Source organism: Notothenia rossii (genome assembly GCF_949606895.1).
Source record: "Notothenia rossii genome assembly, chromosome: 4".
NCBI lineage: Eukaryota > Metazoa > Chordata > Actinopteri > Perciformes > Nototheniidae > Notothenia > Notothenia rossii.
The window spans coordinates 22,033,163-22,052,787 of NC_136902.1; the positions used below are offsets into that span (position 1 = coordinate 22,033,163).

Genomic DNA, 19,625 nt, shown 5'->3' on the forward strand with positions numbered 1-19,625 from the left:
TAGGATAAAAACCATGTCCACAACCAAGGGCACATAGCAGAGTCAACAAGCGCCACCAGTCAGAAGAAAGACGGAAGCCAACACAGGAGACACACTGCTGATCAACTTTTTAACTTTTTGTCTAAGTGACCACTTGTTCACTGCAAGGCTCTTAGCGTTTACATTTTTTGGAACATTTTGCAGCAATCTACAGCTGATCTCATCATGAGGTGCTGTGCTTTAGCTGTGTGTTTATTTTTGGGGATAAGCATACAGGAGGGATGGAGCCTTCCCCTCAAGTCCGTCTTTGTCACCTTCCCAGGAGACATCATCAAAAACATGACTGATTCGGAGTTGGCAGAAGTGAGTAGCAGATGGTTCATTTTGTCTTGATGGACTGTTATTCCCCAAACAGTGTGCAATCAAGCTGTGTGGGGAAGCAATTACCTGAACAGAGAACTCTAACACAATGTTAATGACAATATATATATTCTTCTGAATTCAAACTATACGACTACAAAAGTTATATAATATGTCACAAACAATTTTTCTAAACTAAAGTTAACTTTCTTTTAAGAAACCAATGTATCCTGTTCATTAAATGGTATGACCATCCCCTAGACTCATTTATTTGTTCTCCTGCCAGGGTTATCTGAAGAAGTTTGGCTACATGGACACGCTGACACGCAGTGGCTTCCAGTCCATGGTGTCCACTTCCAAGGCTTTGAAGAGGATGCAGAGGCAGATGGGGATGGAGGAGACTGGAGAGCTGGATAAATCCACCCTGGAAGCCATGAAGCGGCCACGCTGCGGGGTTCCTGATGTGGCCAACTACAGAACATTTGAAGGAGACCTCAAATGGGACCATCAAGAGGTCACCTATAGGTGAGTAGAGATAAATAATCTGTTAGTTGACTTTATAAACTAAAATCGTTACGAAGATGTAAAAAAAAACACAATGAGAATATTTTGTTACAAATAAATGTCCTGCATTAAAAAAATTAATAAAATGAAAGTAAGTAATAGCATCAAATTATGCTTCAACTATTAAAAGTAAATGTACCGATTATGCAGAATGGCCCATTTCAGTCAATGTATATTTTATTTGTATTGTAATTATGAATGCATGAATGGTCATCACTTTAATGTTGCAGCTGTAAAATCGTTGCTAGTTTGAATTAATTTAGAAACTGCTGGGTAGCTTAATCTATAGTAAACTCATCTTAATGTATTAGTTGTTTTGTTTTATATTAATGATCTGGAGCTGTAGACTAAGTCGCACCTAAAGTTGTCAAAATAAATGAAAAAAGTACATTCTGAGACATAGTGGAGTAAAAGCATGAAGTAGTATAAAATGAAAAGTAAAGTACAAATACCTGAAATGTGTACAGTAAATGTACTAAGTTACATTCTACTAGTATTTACAATCAAAGTATCTTTGATGGAGATACATCACCGAGTATCTTTACTTGCATTGTTTACCAGATGTCTGACAGCAGCTTGTCATTCTGCATTTCTCCACAGGATCCTTAGCTATACCCCGGACATGGCGACGTCTCTGGTTGACGACGCCTTTGCCAGAGCCTTCAAGGTGTGGAGTGATGTGACCCCTCTGACTTTTAACCGCCTCTTTGATGGGACAGCTGACATCATGATTTCATTTGGAAAAATCGGTATGTGTTTATGCGCCGGCCTTTTAATGGCATTTACTTTAATAAAGACAATTCTATAATCAAATACTGATGTAAAATGTATTATTCTACTCAGACCACGGAGACCCTTACCCATTTGATGGTAAGGATGGACTTCTGGCCCACGCTTACCCCCCTGGTGAGGGTGTGCAGGGTGACGCCCACTTTGACGATGATGAGTACTGGACCCTGGGAGAAGGACCAGGTAATCAGAAATACCAACAGATATTCCTCTACCCCCAACATTTATGATGAAGATGTCTCCCCCCAGTGTTCACATTGCTTAAATGTATTGTTTTCTGTCACTTAAGCTGTGAAGACTCTATATGGGAATGCTGATGGTGCCATGTGCCACTTCCCTTTCACTTTCGAGGGCAAATCCTACACCACATGTACCTCTGATGGGCGTTCGGACGACCTGCCATGGTGCTCCACCACAGCCGACTACGGCAGAGACAATAAATTTGGCTTCTGCCCAAGTGAACGTAAGATTGACCGTTTATTCTGCAATGGAAGTGATAGGGCAGAGGTCAACCAGATATAAGGAGTTTCTTTAGTGTCATGCTGATGCGCTTCATCCCACTTACTCTTATTTTCATCCCGACAGTCCTTTACACATTTGGAGGAAACGCAGACGGAGAAAAGTGTGTCTTCCCCTTTGTCTTTCTGGACAAAGAATATGACAGCTGTACCACAGAGGGCCGCGATGATGGCTATCGCTGGTGTGCCACCACAAGCAACTTTGACACTGACGTGAAATATGGGTTCTGTCCCAGTCGTGGTGAGTTACTGAAACCACAATCCATAAATGCTGTCGAGTACCAACAATGTCTTGTTTTCTTACTCTTGCTGTTAATTCTTTGTTTGGACAGAGACCGCTGTAATTGGTGGAAATTCTGAGGGAGAGTCCTGCCACTTCCCCTTTGTGTTCCTGGGTAAAGAGTATGACTCTTGCACTAGTGAGGGACGAGGAGACGGCAAGTTGTGGTGCGGTACCACTGACAGCTATGATGACGACAAGAAATGGGGTTTCTGTCCTGACCAAGGTGAGTCACATGAATTTAAGACAAACAAAGTAGATTAGATAAAATTACCTTTTGCTAATATTGCTTACTGTATGTCCTCCAGGTTACAGTCTGTTCCTGGTGGCAGCCCATGAGTTTGGTCATGCCCTCGGCCTGGAACACTCCAACATCAGAGAGGCTCTCATGTACCCCATGTACAGCTTCGTGGAAGACTTCTCCCTACATGAGGATGACATTGAAGGCATTCAATATCTCTATGGTAAGGTCATTATGAACTGCGTTATCATGCAAAATTACATGAAAGTTTGCAATTTCTCACATTCAGCACCATTTCATTTTTTCAGGACGCAAAGATGGCCCTGATCCCACTCCACCTCAACCCAACACCCCCTCCACCACCGCCTACCCAGACCCTGATGACACTGATAAACCCACTGACCCCACCACCACCACTACCGCTACACCCGTGGATCCAACCAAAGATGCCTGCAAGATGAATAAATTCGACACCATCACTGTGATTAATGGAGAGCTACACTTCTTCAATGACGGGTAAGCTAACCAGTCTCTTCTTCTATGCAAAAGAATAAAAACAGGAAGTGTCAGTGTTGATGTTTTTTTATTGCATGTGTTGATCAACAGACTATACTGGAGGATGTCCAGCGGGAGAGATGGAGGGCTCAAGGGACCATTTTCTATTTCCGAGACATGGCCAGCTCTGCCAGCAGTCATCGACTCTGCGTTTGAAAACACTCTGGCCAGGAAACTGTACTTCTTCTCAGGTGAAGCTTCATGCTGTTGATAAGGGACCTCAATTACAAAGGACAAAAGTGCAAGACAATTTTTTCTTATTATCATCTTCTTTCTATAGGGACACGATTCTGGGTGTACACAGGGAAGAGTGTTCTGGGTCCCCGCAGCATTGAGAAGCTTGGCCTCCCGAACACTGTTCAGAAGGTGGAGGGAGCACTGCAGAGGGGCAAAGGCAAAGTGCTGCTCTTCAGTGGGGAGAACTACTGGAGGTGAGTTTAAAGTGTGCCTGACATCAGGATGGGAAGCATGTCTGTCACTTTTGGCTCAAATGAAACCATCTGCTAGTTTTGACAATTATAAGTGTTGGAGTAAAGTAAAAGGCCAGAACAAGCTTTTTTAATAACATAACAAAAGTCTGAGTTAAACCAGCTGATTGTTTTTGACTTGTTTAATGACATTCTCTGCTATGATCAACACAGGCTTGATGTGAAAGCCCAGAAAATCGACAAAGGGTACCCCAGATACACAGATGCCGTCTTTGGTGGCGTCCCCAATGATGCTCATGATGTGTTCCAGTACAACGGTAAGTTCAAATAGTAATGACTGAGCTCAACAAAAAACATTATCATATAACAGTCCATTGTTGAATGTTAAAAATCCTCATGTTGTGTTCTAGTCATTCAAATCCCAATATTTCTGCTACAGGACACATGTACTTTTGCCGGGACCGCTTCTACTGGCGTATGAACTCCCGCAGGCAGGTGGATCGTGTTGGCTACGTGAAATATGACCTTCTCCAGTGCACAGATGCTTCACGCACTCACTACTGAGGAGATGAAGGAAACAGGGATGAGCTGGAAATCGTCTTTATTGTGGTAGCACCTATACTTCTCTTGCCTGTCTAGGTGTCAGGGAGAATGTGATGCAGTATAGCGTCTGTTGTATGATGTGTGTACTTTCGGGTATGTAAATAATTGGCCACCATTGACCTTGGCTAATTCTAAAACATACAGCAATGGCCCAAAAAAGAGAAAAAAATTGTTTTTTTGGCACTGCCTTATTATCTTACTCAGATAATCTGTGAACTGGTTGGTAGACCCATAACAACTAAATTAATGTTGAAGGTTATCTGGATTCCAGATTTACTTAATAATTTCTTTTTGTCTGACAGGTTCAGACCATAAACAGTATTAGAATATTTTCTGGTATTTATAGCAATATCTAATATTATGTTTGTGTCCTAACGCCTGTTTGTTTTGTATAAATATATGTGAGTATTTTTGAAAATGGCTTCAAAGCCAATTACTTGCACTGGAAGACAATGTATGTCTCCTTCACTGAAATTATTTATGAGACTGATATGTTTTGTACTTTCAAAGCAATAAACATTCTGTGAGAATAACACACTTGTCTGTCTTAATCATTCACCAAACCATGATTTACTGACAATGCTTTCTCATGCTCGGACGCTATATTATTCTACAATTGGAGTCCACAGTCCCACAACAGTAAAAACACAAAACGTTTGAGCCACGACCTGATATGTAATTGTATTACTTTATGCTGTATTAATTATCTGCAGCAGTCTCCTGATAGGTGTTTTTGTAGAAATCAACTCTAACAACCCGTGACATTAAGAAACACATTTAGGCATCATAAAGAAATTAGGATAATGACTCCACTCTCAATAGGATTATTCATTCAACATGTTAGCAGGCCATATGGTAGTACTATAAAGTTTAACAAATAAAATAACATAAAAGGTAGGGAATTTATTTAAAAAGATATCCTGTAGCATATTAACAATTTCAGCACATTTCTTATTGTTTATACATTGGATATACTAGTTTGAGTATATCCAATGTATAAACAATAAGAAATGTGCTGAAATTGTTAAAATGCTACAGGATATTTTTTTGTTATGGACCTCGATAACCTAATGCATGAGGAATCTCCAGAGTAAAAGGAATAACATGACAGTCAGCAGAACTGTTTGTTTTCATTTTTGTAATGGTACAGCCAGAGGGAATATTAAACATCTTAGGTCCATCAGTTCGTAGCTTAACAGCGGCCCTACGTGTTTGCATATTACTCCGCATCCATATGCGCAATTGTCCTTCCTCAAAAAACAATAGTCCACTAAGGGAATATAAACATCACATCTACCAAATATTTCAGACATAAAATAACCAATCAATCAATACACCTGTTTTTTAAAACAGACAAATAAATTAACCTTTCCTCAAACAACAAGATCATTTTCAACAAAAATAATAAATAAGATCCGGTTGCACGGACAGGAAGCTAGGAGAGTCTCATGGCGCCCGACTAGAATGAAGCAACAATTATCGGTTACTATTTTCTGTCCTAGTAAGCGCATCTACACTAAAGGATACCCTTCTACTCGAACATAAACGGTAAGGATAAAGCGTGATTATTCTGGAGCCGGAGGAGGAAAATATGTTCATTTTCTTCAGGGAGAGTATTAGGGCGGTCTGCTGCGGCTGAGGCCCTCGAGGTCCCCAGTACAGCCTTCAGATGCCTGAGTGTAAAACGGGGCTGCCTGCTGGAAAATGGCGACACGGAGCAGGCAGGGTGAAGGGCAGCTGGGCCCGATTAAAATGGCTAACACACGCTCTGTGAGACGCTGTTACACTCATTTAGGGTGACACCGGTTCCGCCGACTTGTTTAGACCAGTGACATAATCTGCAATCAACAGCGTTATTATATTAAAATACTCGCACTCTCATTGGGTGACAATGATATCTGTTTTACAGCTTCATCGAGCAAGAAAACGAGCTGACAACGATGCTAAAGGCTAATGCTAGCTGCTCTTGTTAATCGTGAACTAACAAACGTTCAGTCCTGTTGGCGTTAAGTTTCTAAATAACTTGTCAGCTGATGTCACCGAACAAGTCACAACAGACCAGACCACATTTGAACTGTACACACTCAAAATAGAGACCTTTAATCACTCCACAGAGAGTGAAAACACTTGATACAGCCATAATGTTGACAGACGTTTAAGCATTAGCCTAGGTGAATGCTAACGGTCCTTGTTTTCCTAACTGTTTGTTACACTATTCACAAAGTAATAAAACAACTCAATAAGCCTTATTTTAGCACCCTAACACTTTCTATACATTTCGCATTGTATCCCACCATCACCACTAAACCATTAGATGTAGTGAAAATATAGTTTGAGAAAAATTACAAGTGTCAGTACACTTATGTTCAATGTTCTTAATACAAAAATGTTTGTTATGTACACCCCCTGGATATAAAACATGCTCAGTTAGCTATTTTAAACTGTTTCCCTCTGCATTCTGTTTAGTACAAAGTCATTTAAATTCCTACAAACCCATCATTGGTTTCACATTCAATATAAAAGTCTTCATAAGGATACACTAAATGTAAACCCTACATTCAAAGTGACTGCAAAACCATACCTCAAAAACTGGTTCACTTGAAGTTGTTTACCTATCTGAAAGACTCAATGACAGCTATAAGAAACATACAAAATACCTTGAGAAAGACACGTTTGTGTTTTTCTTTAGTTACCAGTTTAGAGAGTGAAATAAAAAAAAGTTCTCCGTCTAAAATAAAAATGTCTTCCATAAGAGCTTTCCGAAAAAGATTAATCATGAAACAAATCAGGAGTTATGTCATAATTTATTAACACAGTGAAGTAGCAACAAATCCCAAGGCATTAAAGGCTACATAAACTTAAAAGTTGATATTGAGTTTATGTTTTATTTTTGAAGTCATGGATTCAGAGGAGAATGAGGTGGAGAGCAGCAGCGATGCGGGTCCTTCGGGGATGGAGGAACCGTCTGAAAGCGGCATGGGAGTGGAGTCATCAGAGGCCATGTCTGCAGACAGCAGTGATGCTGCTGCCTCTCATGCACAGGCCCCTGAGTCCGACTGCCATGTTGGACAGAGCTCAGAGGGACTTATGGTAAGCTTTTTAATTAAAATATGATTATGTGTGGGAGAAACCCACAGTCCAACAAAACCAGATACCAGTTAGGCTTTGTGTTATAAATGTCTTTACATTGGTATCATGTTTTTTCCCTCCTTCTCAAGGTGTTCGCCCCAGAAACCAGCTCCAGTACAGACGCCAGAGTTTCATCAGTCCATCTCCCAGACTCCTCCTCAGTGGCTCAGTCCACCAGCGTGTCCAGCGTCTCAACAGTGACTCAGTCGGTGATGGTGTCTGATTCAGCCCAAGTGCTGGTCCACTCCAGTGCTACATCTGAAGGATCCATGATGGTTTCTGACTCCACTGCTTCTACCTCGTCAGATCTCGGGTCTGCCATTGACAAGATCATAGAGTCCACCATTGGCCCTGACATCATGAATGGTATTTCATCTGACACTCTGCTTTCTGATTTACCATTGCCTGAGCAGCTTTAAGATTTAAGTATAATAATGTAGCAGATATCTGATGCTGTTTTCTGTTCTTCTGTCAGGTTGCATAGCTGTGACCAGTGCAGAAGATGGAGGTGCAGAAACAACCCGATATTTGATATTACAAGGACCAGATGACGGTATGTGTGATGTTGTTACTGCTTACTCATCAGCCTATTAAAAACTATTTTAAAGTTCATGAAACAATTAGCACCATCTTTACATATAAACATATCCTGAATACTCTGATGGGATGTTTTTCAGTCATCATCAACCTTTTGAGCAGATTGCAGATTTGTATCTTTCTATACCACCTTTTTATTAACCAACATGTATAATTGTCCTCTAACAAGTGACTATTTATTTTAAAATCCCCTTAAAGGAATACTTCATACTCAAAATGTTTTTCCTCAACAGTGAACATCAACAATTTCTCTAAATGTTGCTTAAAGGTGCTGTTTAAAAAACCTGTTTATGTTGGCAAATATATCCTGCAAGGCAAGAGCATTTAAGTATTGGGTAAAAACATATATATATATATATATTTGTTATGATTTGTGTCCTCAAGGTAGTGTAATGTGTTGCTGCAAACTTCCCTCCCTTTTGTATTCATCCCATTTCAAGCCTTTACGTGTCTCACACATTGAAACATGTATCAGGTGACCCGTGAAGTCCCTTAAAGGTCCCATGACATGGCCATTTCTACATTACATTACATTACATTTAGCTGACGCTTTTATCCAAAGCGACTTACAATTACCGATTACAGGGACATTCTCCCTGGAGAAACTAGAATATATTTACATTGTTCAATGTTCCAAAATCACATTGGTTTGTCATACAGCATCTCTGTATAGTATGTGTATTCACTCTCTGTCCTAAACGGCTTGTTGGGGCTCCTGCTGTAGGGTCATTGAGATCGAACACAGATATACAAATGGTAACTCTGTGGATGAAGTATACCTTTAAATGAATGACACACAATATGAGTATCCTTTTTTAAAGTGTTTACAATCCATGCATATGTTCGCAATAGGAGCTCCTATGGTAGCCCAAATGTCATCTTCGTTCCTCTCTGATCGTATAGCCATAGAAGCTCTTGCTGAAGGACCCACCTCCACCTGTCTGGACCAGGGAGACCTGCGGCGCCACCATGACCCTGATCAGCCGGGCCCCTCGGGTTACCCAGAGGACAGCAGCAGTCAGCCCGACCAGCCCCAGCACTCCCACCCTTCCCAGTACATGGACTGCAGTGCAGACGGTCCAGACCAGACGGGGGAGTCTTCATCTTCCTATGTGGAGTGTTCAGGCGAGGAACCCGACCAGACCCGCTCCCAGTCTGGTTTCCCTGACTACAGCGGGGATAACAGTGACCAGGATCTGCCTGGATATGTGGAGTGCAGTGGGGCGGACTCAAACCCAACAAGCCGGGGTCACTATGTTGTAGACTGCAGTGCTGGGTACATGGAGTGTTCGGTGGACGATGGGGCGCGACCGCATCATTCACGCAGTTACATTGACAGTAGTGCAGACCACCGGACTCAGACATTAAGACAATATGTGGCTCAGTATGTAGGGGAGTGTGTCGCAGCTGCAGACTCTGAGCAACCGGGATGTTCTCAGTATCAAGCAAGGGACGATGATGAAGATGATGAGAATAACCAGGATCCAGACCAGCCGCAGCACTCTCAACAGCAGCCCCAGCACTCCTGTTACATGGCAAGCAGCAACGGCCCAGAGGCCTCCATCTATGAGGATGACAGCTCCTCTTCGGACCACCCTCTGGCAGACACAGCAGGCTCAGTGGGGCTTCCTGAGTCATTGGAGTGCAGCGAGAGCCAGTCTGGGATGTACATCAGCAGCAGTGGGACTTACACCTCTAATACAGAGCCCGAGTCAGCCCAACAGTGCTCACCTAGCCAAGAGGAGCCCCAAGGCTCACAGGGGCCTCAGGAGGAAGCAGGGCCGGCCAGGGAGATGGAGACGTCTACAGTGCCAGAAATCTCAGGACACAGAGCACCTAACCTGGCTGAGTTGGAGGAGATGATGGAAGTAGTGATTGTTCAGCAGTTCAAGTGTAAGATGTGTCCGTACAAGAGTGTCTCCAAAGACACACTCATCAACCACATGAGAGACAAACACTTCAAACCTGTAGGTAAGGAAGTGTTGTTCAATATTTATCTCAATGACATATCACTTTTGATTGTTTAAGTTTTCTTTGTTCCCAGATAATAATAATAATAATACAAAAGTTTGTTATAATGTGTGTTTTCCAGGGGAAATGCCAAAAAAGCGTAAACGTGGGAGGCCTCCTAAAAGTGAGACGTTTGCCCGTCGTCAGGCAGAGAGGGTGGAAGCTGAAGAGAGGAAGGCAGCAAAAGCTGAGGCTGCTCAGCCCAAACAAGCGGAAGAAGAGGAGGATGATATTGTGGATTCTGGCGCTATTGATGATGCTGAAGGTCAGTGAGAAGGAGTATCATTTAACCCTCAAAGCAGACAAACATGCAGACTTTTCAGACTTAGAATCAGTCAAAAGGATAACATTTAAATGTGCATATCCCTCTCTCTTCTTTTTGTCAGAGGATAGTGATTACACCCCTGCAGATGAGGACAGCAAAGGAAGACCACCTGCCGTTTTGAAGAAGTCCACTCCTCCAATCTCTTCCTCCTCTCATGGTCGTCCTCGGCGTAAAGTTGGCCGTCCAAGGAAGTACAGCCTTATAGAAGAAGGCTACAGCAACAAAGGTTTGTCTTCATGTTTACAAAGTAAAGCAAGAAACAGCCTCTAATGCCCCTTTCACACCAACGCGGTTCCAGGGCTGGTTCGGAGCTGGAGCTTGAAAAGCACCGGTTTGCCTGTTCACACCGCAGAGGAGCCGCCTCTAAGCTCCTGAATCCGGTTCGTTTCAAGCACCAAAAAGTTGTCGGTCTAGAAAGCCAAATAACACGCGACATCCGCCTTTCCGCCAGCTTCAACATGATCTGTGGAAATAACATTGAGAATCAGTTTTAATGTTATACCATAGTAATTAATGCTGCAAAGCTGGGTATTTTGAGCTTGGCGCATGTAGAGGCTAACAACAGCTAGCTCTAACGCCATCGAATAGGACGTATATATTTACCTTCTTTCTCCTACGGAATCGTAGTAAAGAACTTTTTTGAATGTAGCATGTAACGACTGTAAAGTTGATTGTAAAGTCGTCCCATTTCTTCCATTTCGTTTCGACAGAGCAAAATGAGTAGCGCTTCGATACAATCGGCCATTGTTGTTGTTGTCGATGTGAGGGAGTTCCGCGCGGTTTGGCTTTATGAAGCAGGCACGCAAACGGTTACGTCATGACGCAAACGATGACGCAATGACGCAGCACCAGTCGGGCTCTGAGCAGTGTGAACAGAGTGGGAGCTGAACCGAAGAACCGGTTCCGAACCAGAAAAGCTCTAGCACGGAGCTAGAACGAGAAAAGCCTTGGTGTGAAAGGGGTATAACTGCAGAGCATACACATTCTTCATTCCTCTTTTTTATTGGTTGTTACAGAAGCAGAAAGTATTGCTAAGAAGCCGAGGGTGAGTGTGGATGGTAGTGCATCTGAAGAGGCAAGTTCGTCCGGACTCAACAACAGTCATGCTATGGTGACCGATGGAGACACAGCTGAGGCAGCAATTAGCCAATCAGACTCTGAGAACAAAGACCCTTCATCCAACACACAGTCAGAAGAATTGTTTCAGAGGAAACGTGGTCGACCCTCCAAGCGTTTTCTTCGCAAGAAGTATAAGAAGTATATAAACCGAAAGTAAGTATCAAACTTTTAAATAAAGCTGTGTTGCACATCGTAATATATAATATGACAACAAGCTCATTGTTTCTTTCCTTCATTATCTTCCAGTCGGTACTATAAATCCTTGAAACCGCTCCTCAGACCTCATAACTGCTGGATTTGTGGCTCACGCTTCCTCACTCAAGAGGATTTGCGCTTCCACGTGGACTCTCATGAAGGCAATGACCCGGAGCTCTTCAAGTGCCTGCAGTGCAACTATCGCTGCAAGCGCTGGTCTTCACTTAAGGTCAGTTGCAATGACACAACATTCTGGTAAACCTCAGTTTTCGTGCAGGTTTGAACGTTTCCTTATAAGTCTTGTGGGCTGTTTTGCAGGAACACATGTTCAATCATGAGGGCATCAAGCCGTTCAAGTGCGACGAGTGTGATTACTCAAGTGTCTACAAGAAAGATGTCACTCGCCACTCAACAGTCCACAACAAAGACAAGTAAGTAACTAAGACAGTGTTTCTCAAACTTTTTCATACCAAGGACCACTTAACCAATAAAAAAACACTCGCGGACCACCTAACTCCACAAACATCAAAAAACACATCGTCTTTCTAGAACAGATTAGAAATCGCCTGAAAATTGTACAAACAAGTGGCAACATGTGTGATGAAGGTATTGCTGGGCTATATCATGCAATCGAAAGTGAAACGTAACCTCGCTCCATTGCGGAGATATTCCCGCGAGAGTGCAGAAAACTTAAATTTATTTATTTATTTCAAATGTGAAATGTTACCAATATACTCACGGACCACTAGGGGGCGGTCACGGACCACCATTGGTCCGCGGACCACACTTTGAGAAGCACTGAACTAAGATAATATACAGCACACAAACAAAACAAGTTCCCTGAAATATATTTTTAAATGATTGTAATACTTTTCTCTGTTTTCATCCTACAGAAAGAAAAAGACAGAGTTGGTGAGACATTTCAGGTTTTCTATATTTGGAGAATTGTTTATTGGTTGTGAGCATGCATGTAATAATTGTGATTTATTTTTTTCCTTGTTGTTGCAGGTACCAAAAGTGTCAGAGTTCCTCTGCCCTGTGTGTCACAGGGTTTACCCCATGCAAAAGAGACTGACCCAGCACATGAAGACCCACAGCTCAGAGAAACCACACATGTGTGATAAGGTAAGATATATAGATTTTACAATTTAAGAACACTTGAGAACGTTTCTTGAAAATAAATGAATGGCAAGGAATATTTAATTGGTTGCCAAACAGCTCTAAGAGATGTTTAACTCGGATTAAGAAGAGACAGCTACAGGAGAGATGTTATCACCTGTTCTAAATGACAACACTTATCATGGTTTTCCATTCATTCTCTATTGTGCAGTTTTGAACTTACATTCTGCTGTACAAATGGCTGGACACTGCAACAATTCAGGATTCAAGATCAAATTATTCTTCAAATGGTCAATTAATAATGATTTGGATCTGTAAGAAGCTTGTTCAGTAAGGTGAATGCACTAACAATTTGATGGACTTTATTTATCTACTCCAAATCTCCGGTTAAAGATGCTGTTCTGTCTTTACAGTGTGGGAAATCCTTCAAGAAACGCTACACATTCAAAATGCACCTACTGACCCACATCCAGAGTCTAGGAGACAGCAAGTCAGTATTTTCTCCATCTCTTTTGTTATGTCATGTTTCAATCTGTTCAAATTGAATACGCCTTAACGAGTCAACATGATTCATTTGTTGTTTGATTATAGAAAGGATGATATCACAATTACCTTTTTATCGATGTGCGTATGCCAGGTTCAAGTGTGAATATTGCGATTACACCTGTGACAACAAGAAGCTGCTGCTCAACCATCAGCTGTCCCACACCAACGACCGGCCCTTTAAGTGCGACTACTGTAAATACTCCACTTCTAAAGAGGAGTTCCTGGTCTCCCATCTGGCCATCAAACACACAGGTCAGTGTGACAGAACATTTATTTAAAGGTCACCTATTATGCAAAATCCACTATTTCATATATTTTATACATAAACATGTGTCCCCTCTGTGTAAAGAGATTCTGAAAGTTTCCGGAAAAAAGATTCTCTCTCTTTTCGTCCTGATCCATTTATATAAAAATCTGTCTGAAAATAAGCGGATCAGATTTTGGCCACTTTATGATGTCATAACGATTTTTTGGCCAATAACCAACCAAGTTAACACCTGCCCACCTTATCACCTGAATCCCCTCCTAGAGCATTCAAAAAAATATCTCTCAGAGGGGCGTTGGGAGTGGCCCCTTATTTCCATCTAAAGTAACAGACAGAGAATCAGCACTTTTGAAACAGGGCCGAAACAGAGGGGATTATGGGATGCTACAATGCATAATCTGTTTGGTGTTTGGAGCAAAACACTTCAGGGACATGTTTTGTATATATCTGAGACCTATAATATATTGATGAAAAACAGTATAATAGGGGACCTTTTAAGCTTTAAAAAAATGTATGTTTACCTATTATATGCAATAATACTTATTAATATTATTTATTTGTGGCGGGCCGCCACAATTAAATATCGTCCGCCACAAATGGATTTTTTATTTTTTTTTATTTTGGTGGTCTAATAATGATATAATAATAAATAATGAGGTGGGCTGATGATTTTCTTCTTAACACTGTTATTTATTTGTGTCATCTACAGGAGAGAAGCCTTTCTCCTGTCATCTGTGCCACTTCATGACAAAGCACAGGAAGAACTTGCGTCTACATGTGCAGTGTCGCCACCCTGAGACGTTTGACGATTGGTCTGTGGCCCACCCTGAGGAGCCGGTCAGGAGGCGACGCAGACCCTTCTTCACCCTGCAGCAGATAGAGGAGCTCAAACTACAACAGCACGACGACACACAGGATTTGCAGAACACTATTGTGAGTCTGTTTGAGATGCAATTTGGATATATACATTTTTAGCATGTGTTATTATAGTTATAGTTAATGGCATTTGGAGATGATAACGGTTTTTGTAATCCCTGTTTAAAGGTTGCTGTGGATTCTGCCACACTACAAGCCATGCAGGGTTTGGAAAATGCCTCTGTGTCCCAGGACGCTATGGGCAACACCACCATCATCTATGAACAAGGTCAGGCCTCTTGTCATTCAAGAGGATTCTTTGAGTTTTTCTGGGCAATGTAACCACCTTGAGGACAAATGCTGACCCTCTCTCTATGTGCTCTTCAGCTGAATCCAGTGATCAATCCGCCCAGAATGCCCTTGACCTGCTTCTGAATATGAGCAATGCCCGGGAACTGGTGAGCAACGCCTTACAGGTTGGTTCTATAACTCATAAAGAATTCACTTTACATAAGCAGGCAATATTTATGTGGAAAGTTTTCTTGACTGGTTATGCTCCTCAGGTGGCAGTGCTGAAGTCAGAAGGCAAACCTTTGGAAAAGGGCACGTGGAGTGCAGTGACCTCAGCTCCGGGACAGGCACAAAAGGTTGTGACCTTCCACGTTTCGGAGAACGGTGAGACGGTGCTGCAAGAGGCCTACGAGACGGCCACCTCTGAGACAGGAGAGCTTGCTCAGATTGCCATCGAAGCCTACGAGAGCGGGGGGGACTTCAGTGTGGTGGAACAGGCGGCCGAAGAGATCCACAGCCCTGGATACAGGTAACAGAACTCACTGCATGATTTCCTATCATTAGTTAGGACCTATATGGGGAGCCTGCAAGACACAGTCACACAACTACCTTCAAAATCTTTTTATTGCGTTTCGACAATGCATAACCTGTGTTTGTCAATTAGAAATGGAAAGCAAAATATATCCATATAAATTAGACAGTGGTTTGTACTGATTGTATGTACAAAGAGATTTTGTTGTTGTTGAAAAAACACAAACAAACAATAACAACGGCTAAAGTAATCCCCTAAATTACATGCCAGTGAGCCTCATACACACGGTTTATTTGATCTTAATGTATCTTATTGATGACCCTTGTGATCTCTCAACACTTGATAACACCTTTAACATTTGATGTTTTCAGTAACGAGGAGGGCAGTCCTTGTCAGGCTGAAGTCTCCGGATCAGAGAGCATGAAGGGTGAAAAGTACTACCTTACATCTGCACTACCTGATGGTGTTCTGCAACAGGTGGAGGTAAATGCAACAGATCAATGGTTTTCTTGCACGTGCATATCAGCATAACACTCTGTATCACTCCTCTGTGACTGTGTGGATTTTCTTCTGACAGCTGAGCAGCGAAGCTCCAGTCTCTCCGTCTGCCATGGGCTCTCCCGGTTTGAGCACAAAGAGGTTTTCCTGCCGAATATGCATGGAGTCGTTCCACGGACGCTCTGACATGGAGAACCACAAGAGGGCGCACATAGACCCCAACACCTTCAAGTGTCCTGACTGTGATTATAACTCCACCTCCTGGCTCGAGGTCAAGGTGCGTCTACAACTCTGTACTCAACTTATCTCATCAAAAACACAGTTATTTTTTATTGAAAATGAACAGGCAAAAATCACTAAATAAAGTCATGCCATAAATAAAAACCAAGGTTGTTCAAACGGTGCAGTTATGACACTATAAATATTTAATAGCTCAACAAATAAAATGTCAACATGAAAAACAACATGGCATTTTTTTATGTATCTGAAGGCATTTTTTGTAAAGCATTTCCGTCTTGAACTTCCTTTCCAACCTTGACTCTTTCTGAATGCGGTTAACATCCTATTTTTTAGACTCACATGGAGCTTCATTCCTACCTACGCCCTCACAAGTGTCCAAGCTGTAGTTTTGCCTCCAAGAACAAGAAAGACCTGCGCCGACACATGATGACACACACCAATGAGAAACCGTTCTCCTGCAACCTTTGTGGACAAAGGTTCGGTGCTTAACTAATTTAAATTGTCACAAATCTTGTATCTGCTTAGCATTAGGAACTCTTATGCAACATATCTGTATGCATAATGTTATAGTTTTCTGAAATACAGCAACTAATGATGTCTTTTTTGCACAATATCTAGGTTTAACCGTAATGGCCATTTGAAGTTTCATATGGAGCGTCTCCACAGTCAGGATCATCTCGCTCGCAAGGCGCGTACCGCTTCATCTCAGCAAACTATCATAGTGAACAGTGATGAGGAGGCCCTGGCAACACTACAATGTAAGGAAAACCAAATAAATCAGAGATTAATAAATCATTTTGGTTGCTATTTTACCAACTGGCAAACAAAGTCCACATTTTGTGTAAAATAATCTCAAACTTAAGCTGTGTGTGTGTGTTTTTCCGTCTGTCTAACAGCCCTACAGGCTCATCAAACAGTGATCACTCCAGAGCGGTTGCAGGCTTTGGGACATGATCACATCATTGTAGCGCAGGAACAGGGGCTATCAGACCAGGTACCAGCGGCCACACTATACTGGACATACTTTAAAATAGGGCTGTCACAATGTCATATTTGAATCAAAAGATATTCAAGACAAGAGAGTCTGTAAACACAACTGAAGTTTGGAAATAACTTCATTAGTGCTGGATTAACTCAACAATATTGTCATGTGTAATCGTACGCCACCCCTGCTTATAACGTTATATGATTAACAAATAGTTTCTTTCGCATAAAATACGTATACAACTAAAACATGTATATTATTCAGGAGGAGGGGACATACATCCAGCAGATAACCACCATAGATGGACAAACAGTGCAGCACCTGATGACAGGAGAGAACCAGGTGACTGAGGTAAGAGCCTTGTATAGCTTCTTCAATGACAATTATTGAAAATCTGAAATATTAACATGCAGTGCCCTATATCATGTAGTTTTATCGCAACTGTTTTCTGGTTTAGGTTCAGTACATCATCTCACAAGATGGAGTGCCGCACCTAATCCCTCAGGAGTATGTGGTCGTATCTGATGGCAACCACATACAGGTCAGTGTATACCGCTGAAAGAAGTCACCTTAACTGATGGATACATGGAGTGTTTGAAAGTGTTTTTTAAAAAAAAAGTTTTGTTCTTCTGCTCCTCAGATGCAAGATGGACAGATCATTCAGTATGAGCACGACGGAACCTTTCTGCAGGAGCAACAGGTAAGGCAAATATTTCCGTCTACAGTTAGAGAGTGGAGCAAGTAACTTAAAGGTCAGCTATTATGCAAAATCCACTTGTTCATGTCTTTTCCATAAACATGTGTCCCCTCTGTGTCAAGAGATTCTGAAAGTTTCAGGAAAAAATTATTCTCTTTCTTTTTGTCCTAATCCGTTTTTATAAAAACCTGTCTGAAAATGAGCTGATCAGAGTTTGGACACTTTATGATGTCATAACGATTTTTTGGCTTGTGCAACCATTAGCCAATCAGCAACCAAGGTAACCTCCCCCACCCCCCCTTATCACCTGAATTTCCTCCTAGAGCATTCAAAGAACATCTCTCAGAGGGGCATGGGGAGTGGCTCCTTATTTTCATCTAAAGTAAAAGACACAGAATCAGAACTTTTGAAACAAAGGGGATTATGGGTAATGTTACAATGCATTATCTGTTTGGTATTTCGAGCCAAACACTTCAGAGACATGTTTTATATATATCTGAGACCTATTATATATTGATGAAAAACAGTATAATATTGGACCTTTTCAAATTCTCATCTTTGACAGGTTTATGTTTTTGACCTAAAGTCATTGCTCCATGTTTTTTTTGTGTTCAGATTGCTGTCAGTCATGACGGTCAGATCCAGTATATACCCGTGAGCTCGGGGGAACAGATTGTGAATCCTGAAGATATGGAGGCCGGTACCCACTCTGCTGTCACAGGTTGGCTCTCTTAGGGAACAGATAACACTTGACATGCTTTGAATCCTACACTTGCCTGTTGAATTGTGTGTATTTGCGAAATTCAAAGGCCATGCCACTGAATTTGGATGTAGCATCTTTCAAAGCATACCACTTTTAAGGTATATTCAGCTGTTGACATTCAAATCTATCAGGTGAAAATAAGCTTGCTTGATATTATTTTCCATTTCTATTCAACTCATCATTTATTTGTTGTCAAAATAGTTTTTTTATAACCTACAAAAGTAGTTGAGAACAGTCGTCATTTAAAAATGCTCCGTAGTGTTCCAGTGTGTTCACCTTTATGACAAAAACACTAATAGTTATTGCAGCACCCTCATAACAAATGAAACTAAATGGACGGTGTTTGTTGTTGCAGCTGTAGCAGACGCAGCCATGACGCAGACGGTCTACACTGAAGCTACACCCGAACAGCTGGAGCAGCTCCAGCAGCAAGGCATCCAGTACGATGTCATTACTTTCACAGACGAATAGACGGCTTTTCAAACCTACAAACCACTATGCACTGACAAGTATAGTGACCTCAACGAATTCATGCATTCAGCTGGCTGTGAACCAAGCTTATCTCCTCCACAGTATCCTCTGCTTGGGGGCAGTTGCACTGTTTAATAAGATTTTTGTAAATGCTAATTGTTGCACCCATTGCTTCTAACCTAATCATAGGGGCTGTGCATTTATAAGTTGATTTAGCCAGGTTGTTCTATATTGTAATTAATACAAATCATTTGTGTTTACGTCCCTCAACTGCCTCTATTTGCAAGACAATGTCATCAAAAGAAATGAAACGGCTTGTATCATGTTTTAGAAAATATCCAGAGCGTCCATGTATAAACATTATAGTTTTTGAATGGACTGAAATTAAAAGGGATTGTTTATTTTTGATCTGTTATAATGATGTTAATTGTTAGAATGCCTCAAAATTGTGTTTACTAAGTATAAATATGTACATATCTGTTGCATTGTTCTTCTTTTCCATGATGGAGGATATGTTTCGATTTGGTGAATATAAAGTGTGTAATAGGCTGAAAGCTGACACCAAATAAATCACTTTGTGTATACTAGTGTCCACTCTTTCATATGTCCATAAATGCCCAGGTTCAACACAGATGAATTAAGATTTTTCACGGTCAGCTTTAACATATTAC

The 19,625-nt window shown here is 41.5% G+C and overlaps 2 protein-coding genes across 3 annotated transcripts; both read left to right on the top strand.

Annotated features, from left to right (window-relative positions):
* The first annotated feature begins 44 nt into the window (after positions 1 to 44).
* On the top strand, positions 45 to 4,850 carry mmp9 (matrix metallopeptidase 9). The gene is made up of 13 exons (XM_079676418.1): positions 45 to 342; positions 626 to 864; positions 1,504 to 1,652; positions 1,747 to 1,875; positions 1,982 to 2,155; positions 2,278 to 2,451; positions 2,543 to 2,716; positions 2,799 to 2,954; positions 3,040 to 3,247; positions 3,338 to 3,477; positions 3,567 to 3,717; positions 3,928 to 4,031; positions 4,154 to 4,850. Exons 1-13 carry the CDS (start codon positions 205 to 207, stop codon positions 4,276 to 4,278), a joined length of 2,061 nt encoding a protein of 686 aa, XP_079532544.1. The 5' UTR covers positions 45 to 204; the 3' UTR covers positions 4,279 to 4,850.
* A 534-nt stretch (positions 4,851 to 5,384) lies between these two features.
* LOC307037886 (zinc finger protein 335-like) lies at positions 5,385 to 19,536 on the top strand. Of its 2 annotated transcripts, none has more exons than XM_079679083.1 (28): positions 5,385 to 5,865; positions 7,214 to 7,407; positions 7,536 to 7,812; positions 7,922 to 7,999; positions 8,947 to 10,014; positions 10,136 to 10,318; positions 10,440 to 10,604; positions 11,395 to 11,650; positions 11,744 to 11,921; positions 12,011 to 12,123; positions 12,586 to 12,604; positions 12,701 to 12,817; positions 13,225 to 13,301; positions 13,449 to 13,609; positions 14,332 to 14,555; positions 14,667 to 14,766; positions 14,865 to 14,935; positions 15,041 to 15,297; positions 15,672 to 15,783; positions 15,878 to 16,075; positions 16,372 to 16,514; positions 16,657 to 16,796; positions 16,935 to 17,032; positions 17,288 to 17,374; positions 17,481 to 17,564; positions 17,664 to 17,723; positions 18,336 to 18,441; positions 18,839 to 19,536. In XM_079679083.1, the coding sequence occupies exons 2-28, from the start codon at positions 7,216 to 7,218 to the stop codon at positions 18,952 to 18,954; spliced, it is 4,680 nt and encodes a 1,559-aa protein (XP_079535209.1). In that variant the 5' UTR covers positions 5,385 to 5,865; positions 7,214 to 7,215; the 3' UTR covers positions 18,955 to 19,536. The 2 variants fall into 2 exon arrangements, with proteins under 2 accessions (XP_079535209.1, XP_079535208.1); XM_079679082.1 differs by having other exon boundaries at positions 5,386 to 5,865; positions 14,865 to 14,953.
* Positions 19,537 to 19,625: the final 89 nt, after the last annotated feature.

Bases quoted from the DNA above. Each gene is read 5' to 3' on its own strand.
- mmp9 (XM_079676418.1), top strand. From the start codon at position 205: ATGAGGTGCTGTGCTTTAGCTGTGTGTTTATTTTTGGGGATAAGCATA. The intron at 2,452-2,542 runs GTGAGTTACTGA...TTGTTTGGACAG, and splicing joins TGGGTTCTGTCCCAGTCGTG to AGACCGCTGTAATTGGTGGA. The intron at 3,248-3,337 runs GTAAGCTAACCA...GTTGATCAACAG, and splicing joins CTACACTTCTTCAATGACGG to ACTATACTGGAGGATGTCCA.
- LOC307037886 (XM_079679082.1), top strand. From the start codon at position 7,216: ATGGATTCAGAGGAGAATGAGGTGGAGAGCAGCAGCGATGCGGGTCCT. The intron at 7,813-7,921 runs GTATTTCATCTG...TTCTTCTGTCAG, and splicing joins TGGCCCTGACATCATGAATG to GTTGCATAGCTGTGACCAGT. The intron at 15,784-15,877 runs GTAAATGCAACA...TTCTTCTGACAG, and splicing joins GTGTTCTGCAACAGGTGGAG to CTGAGCAGCGAAGCTCCAGT.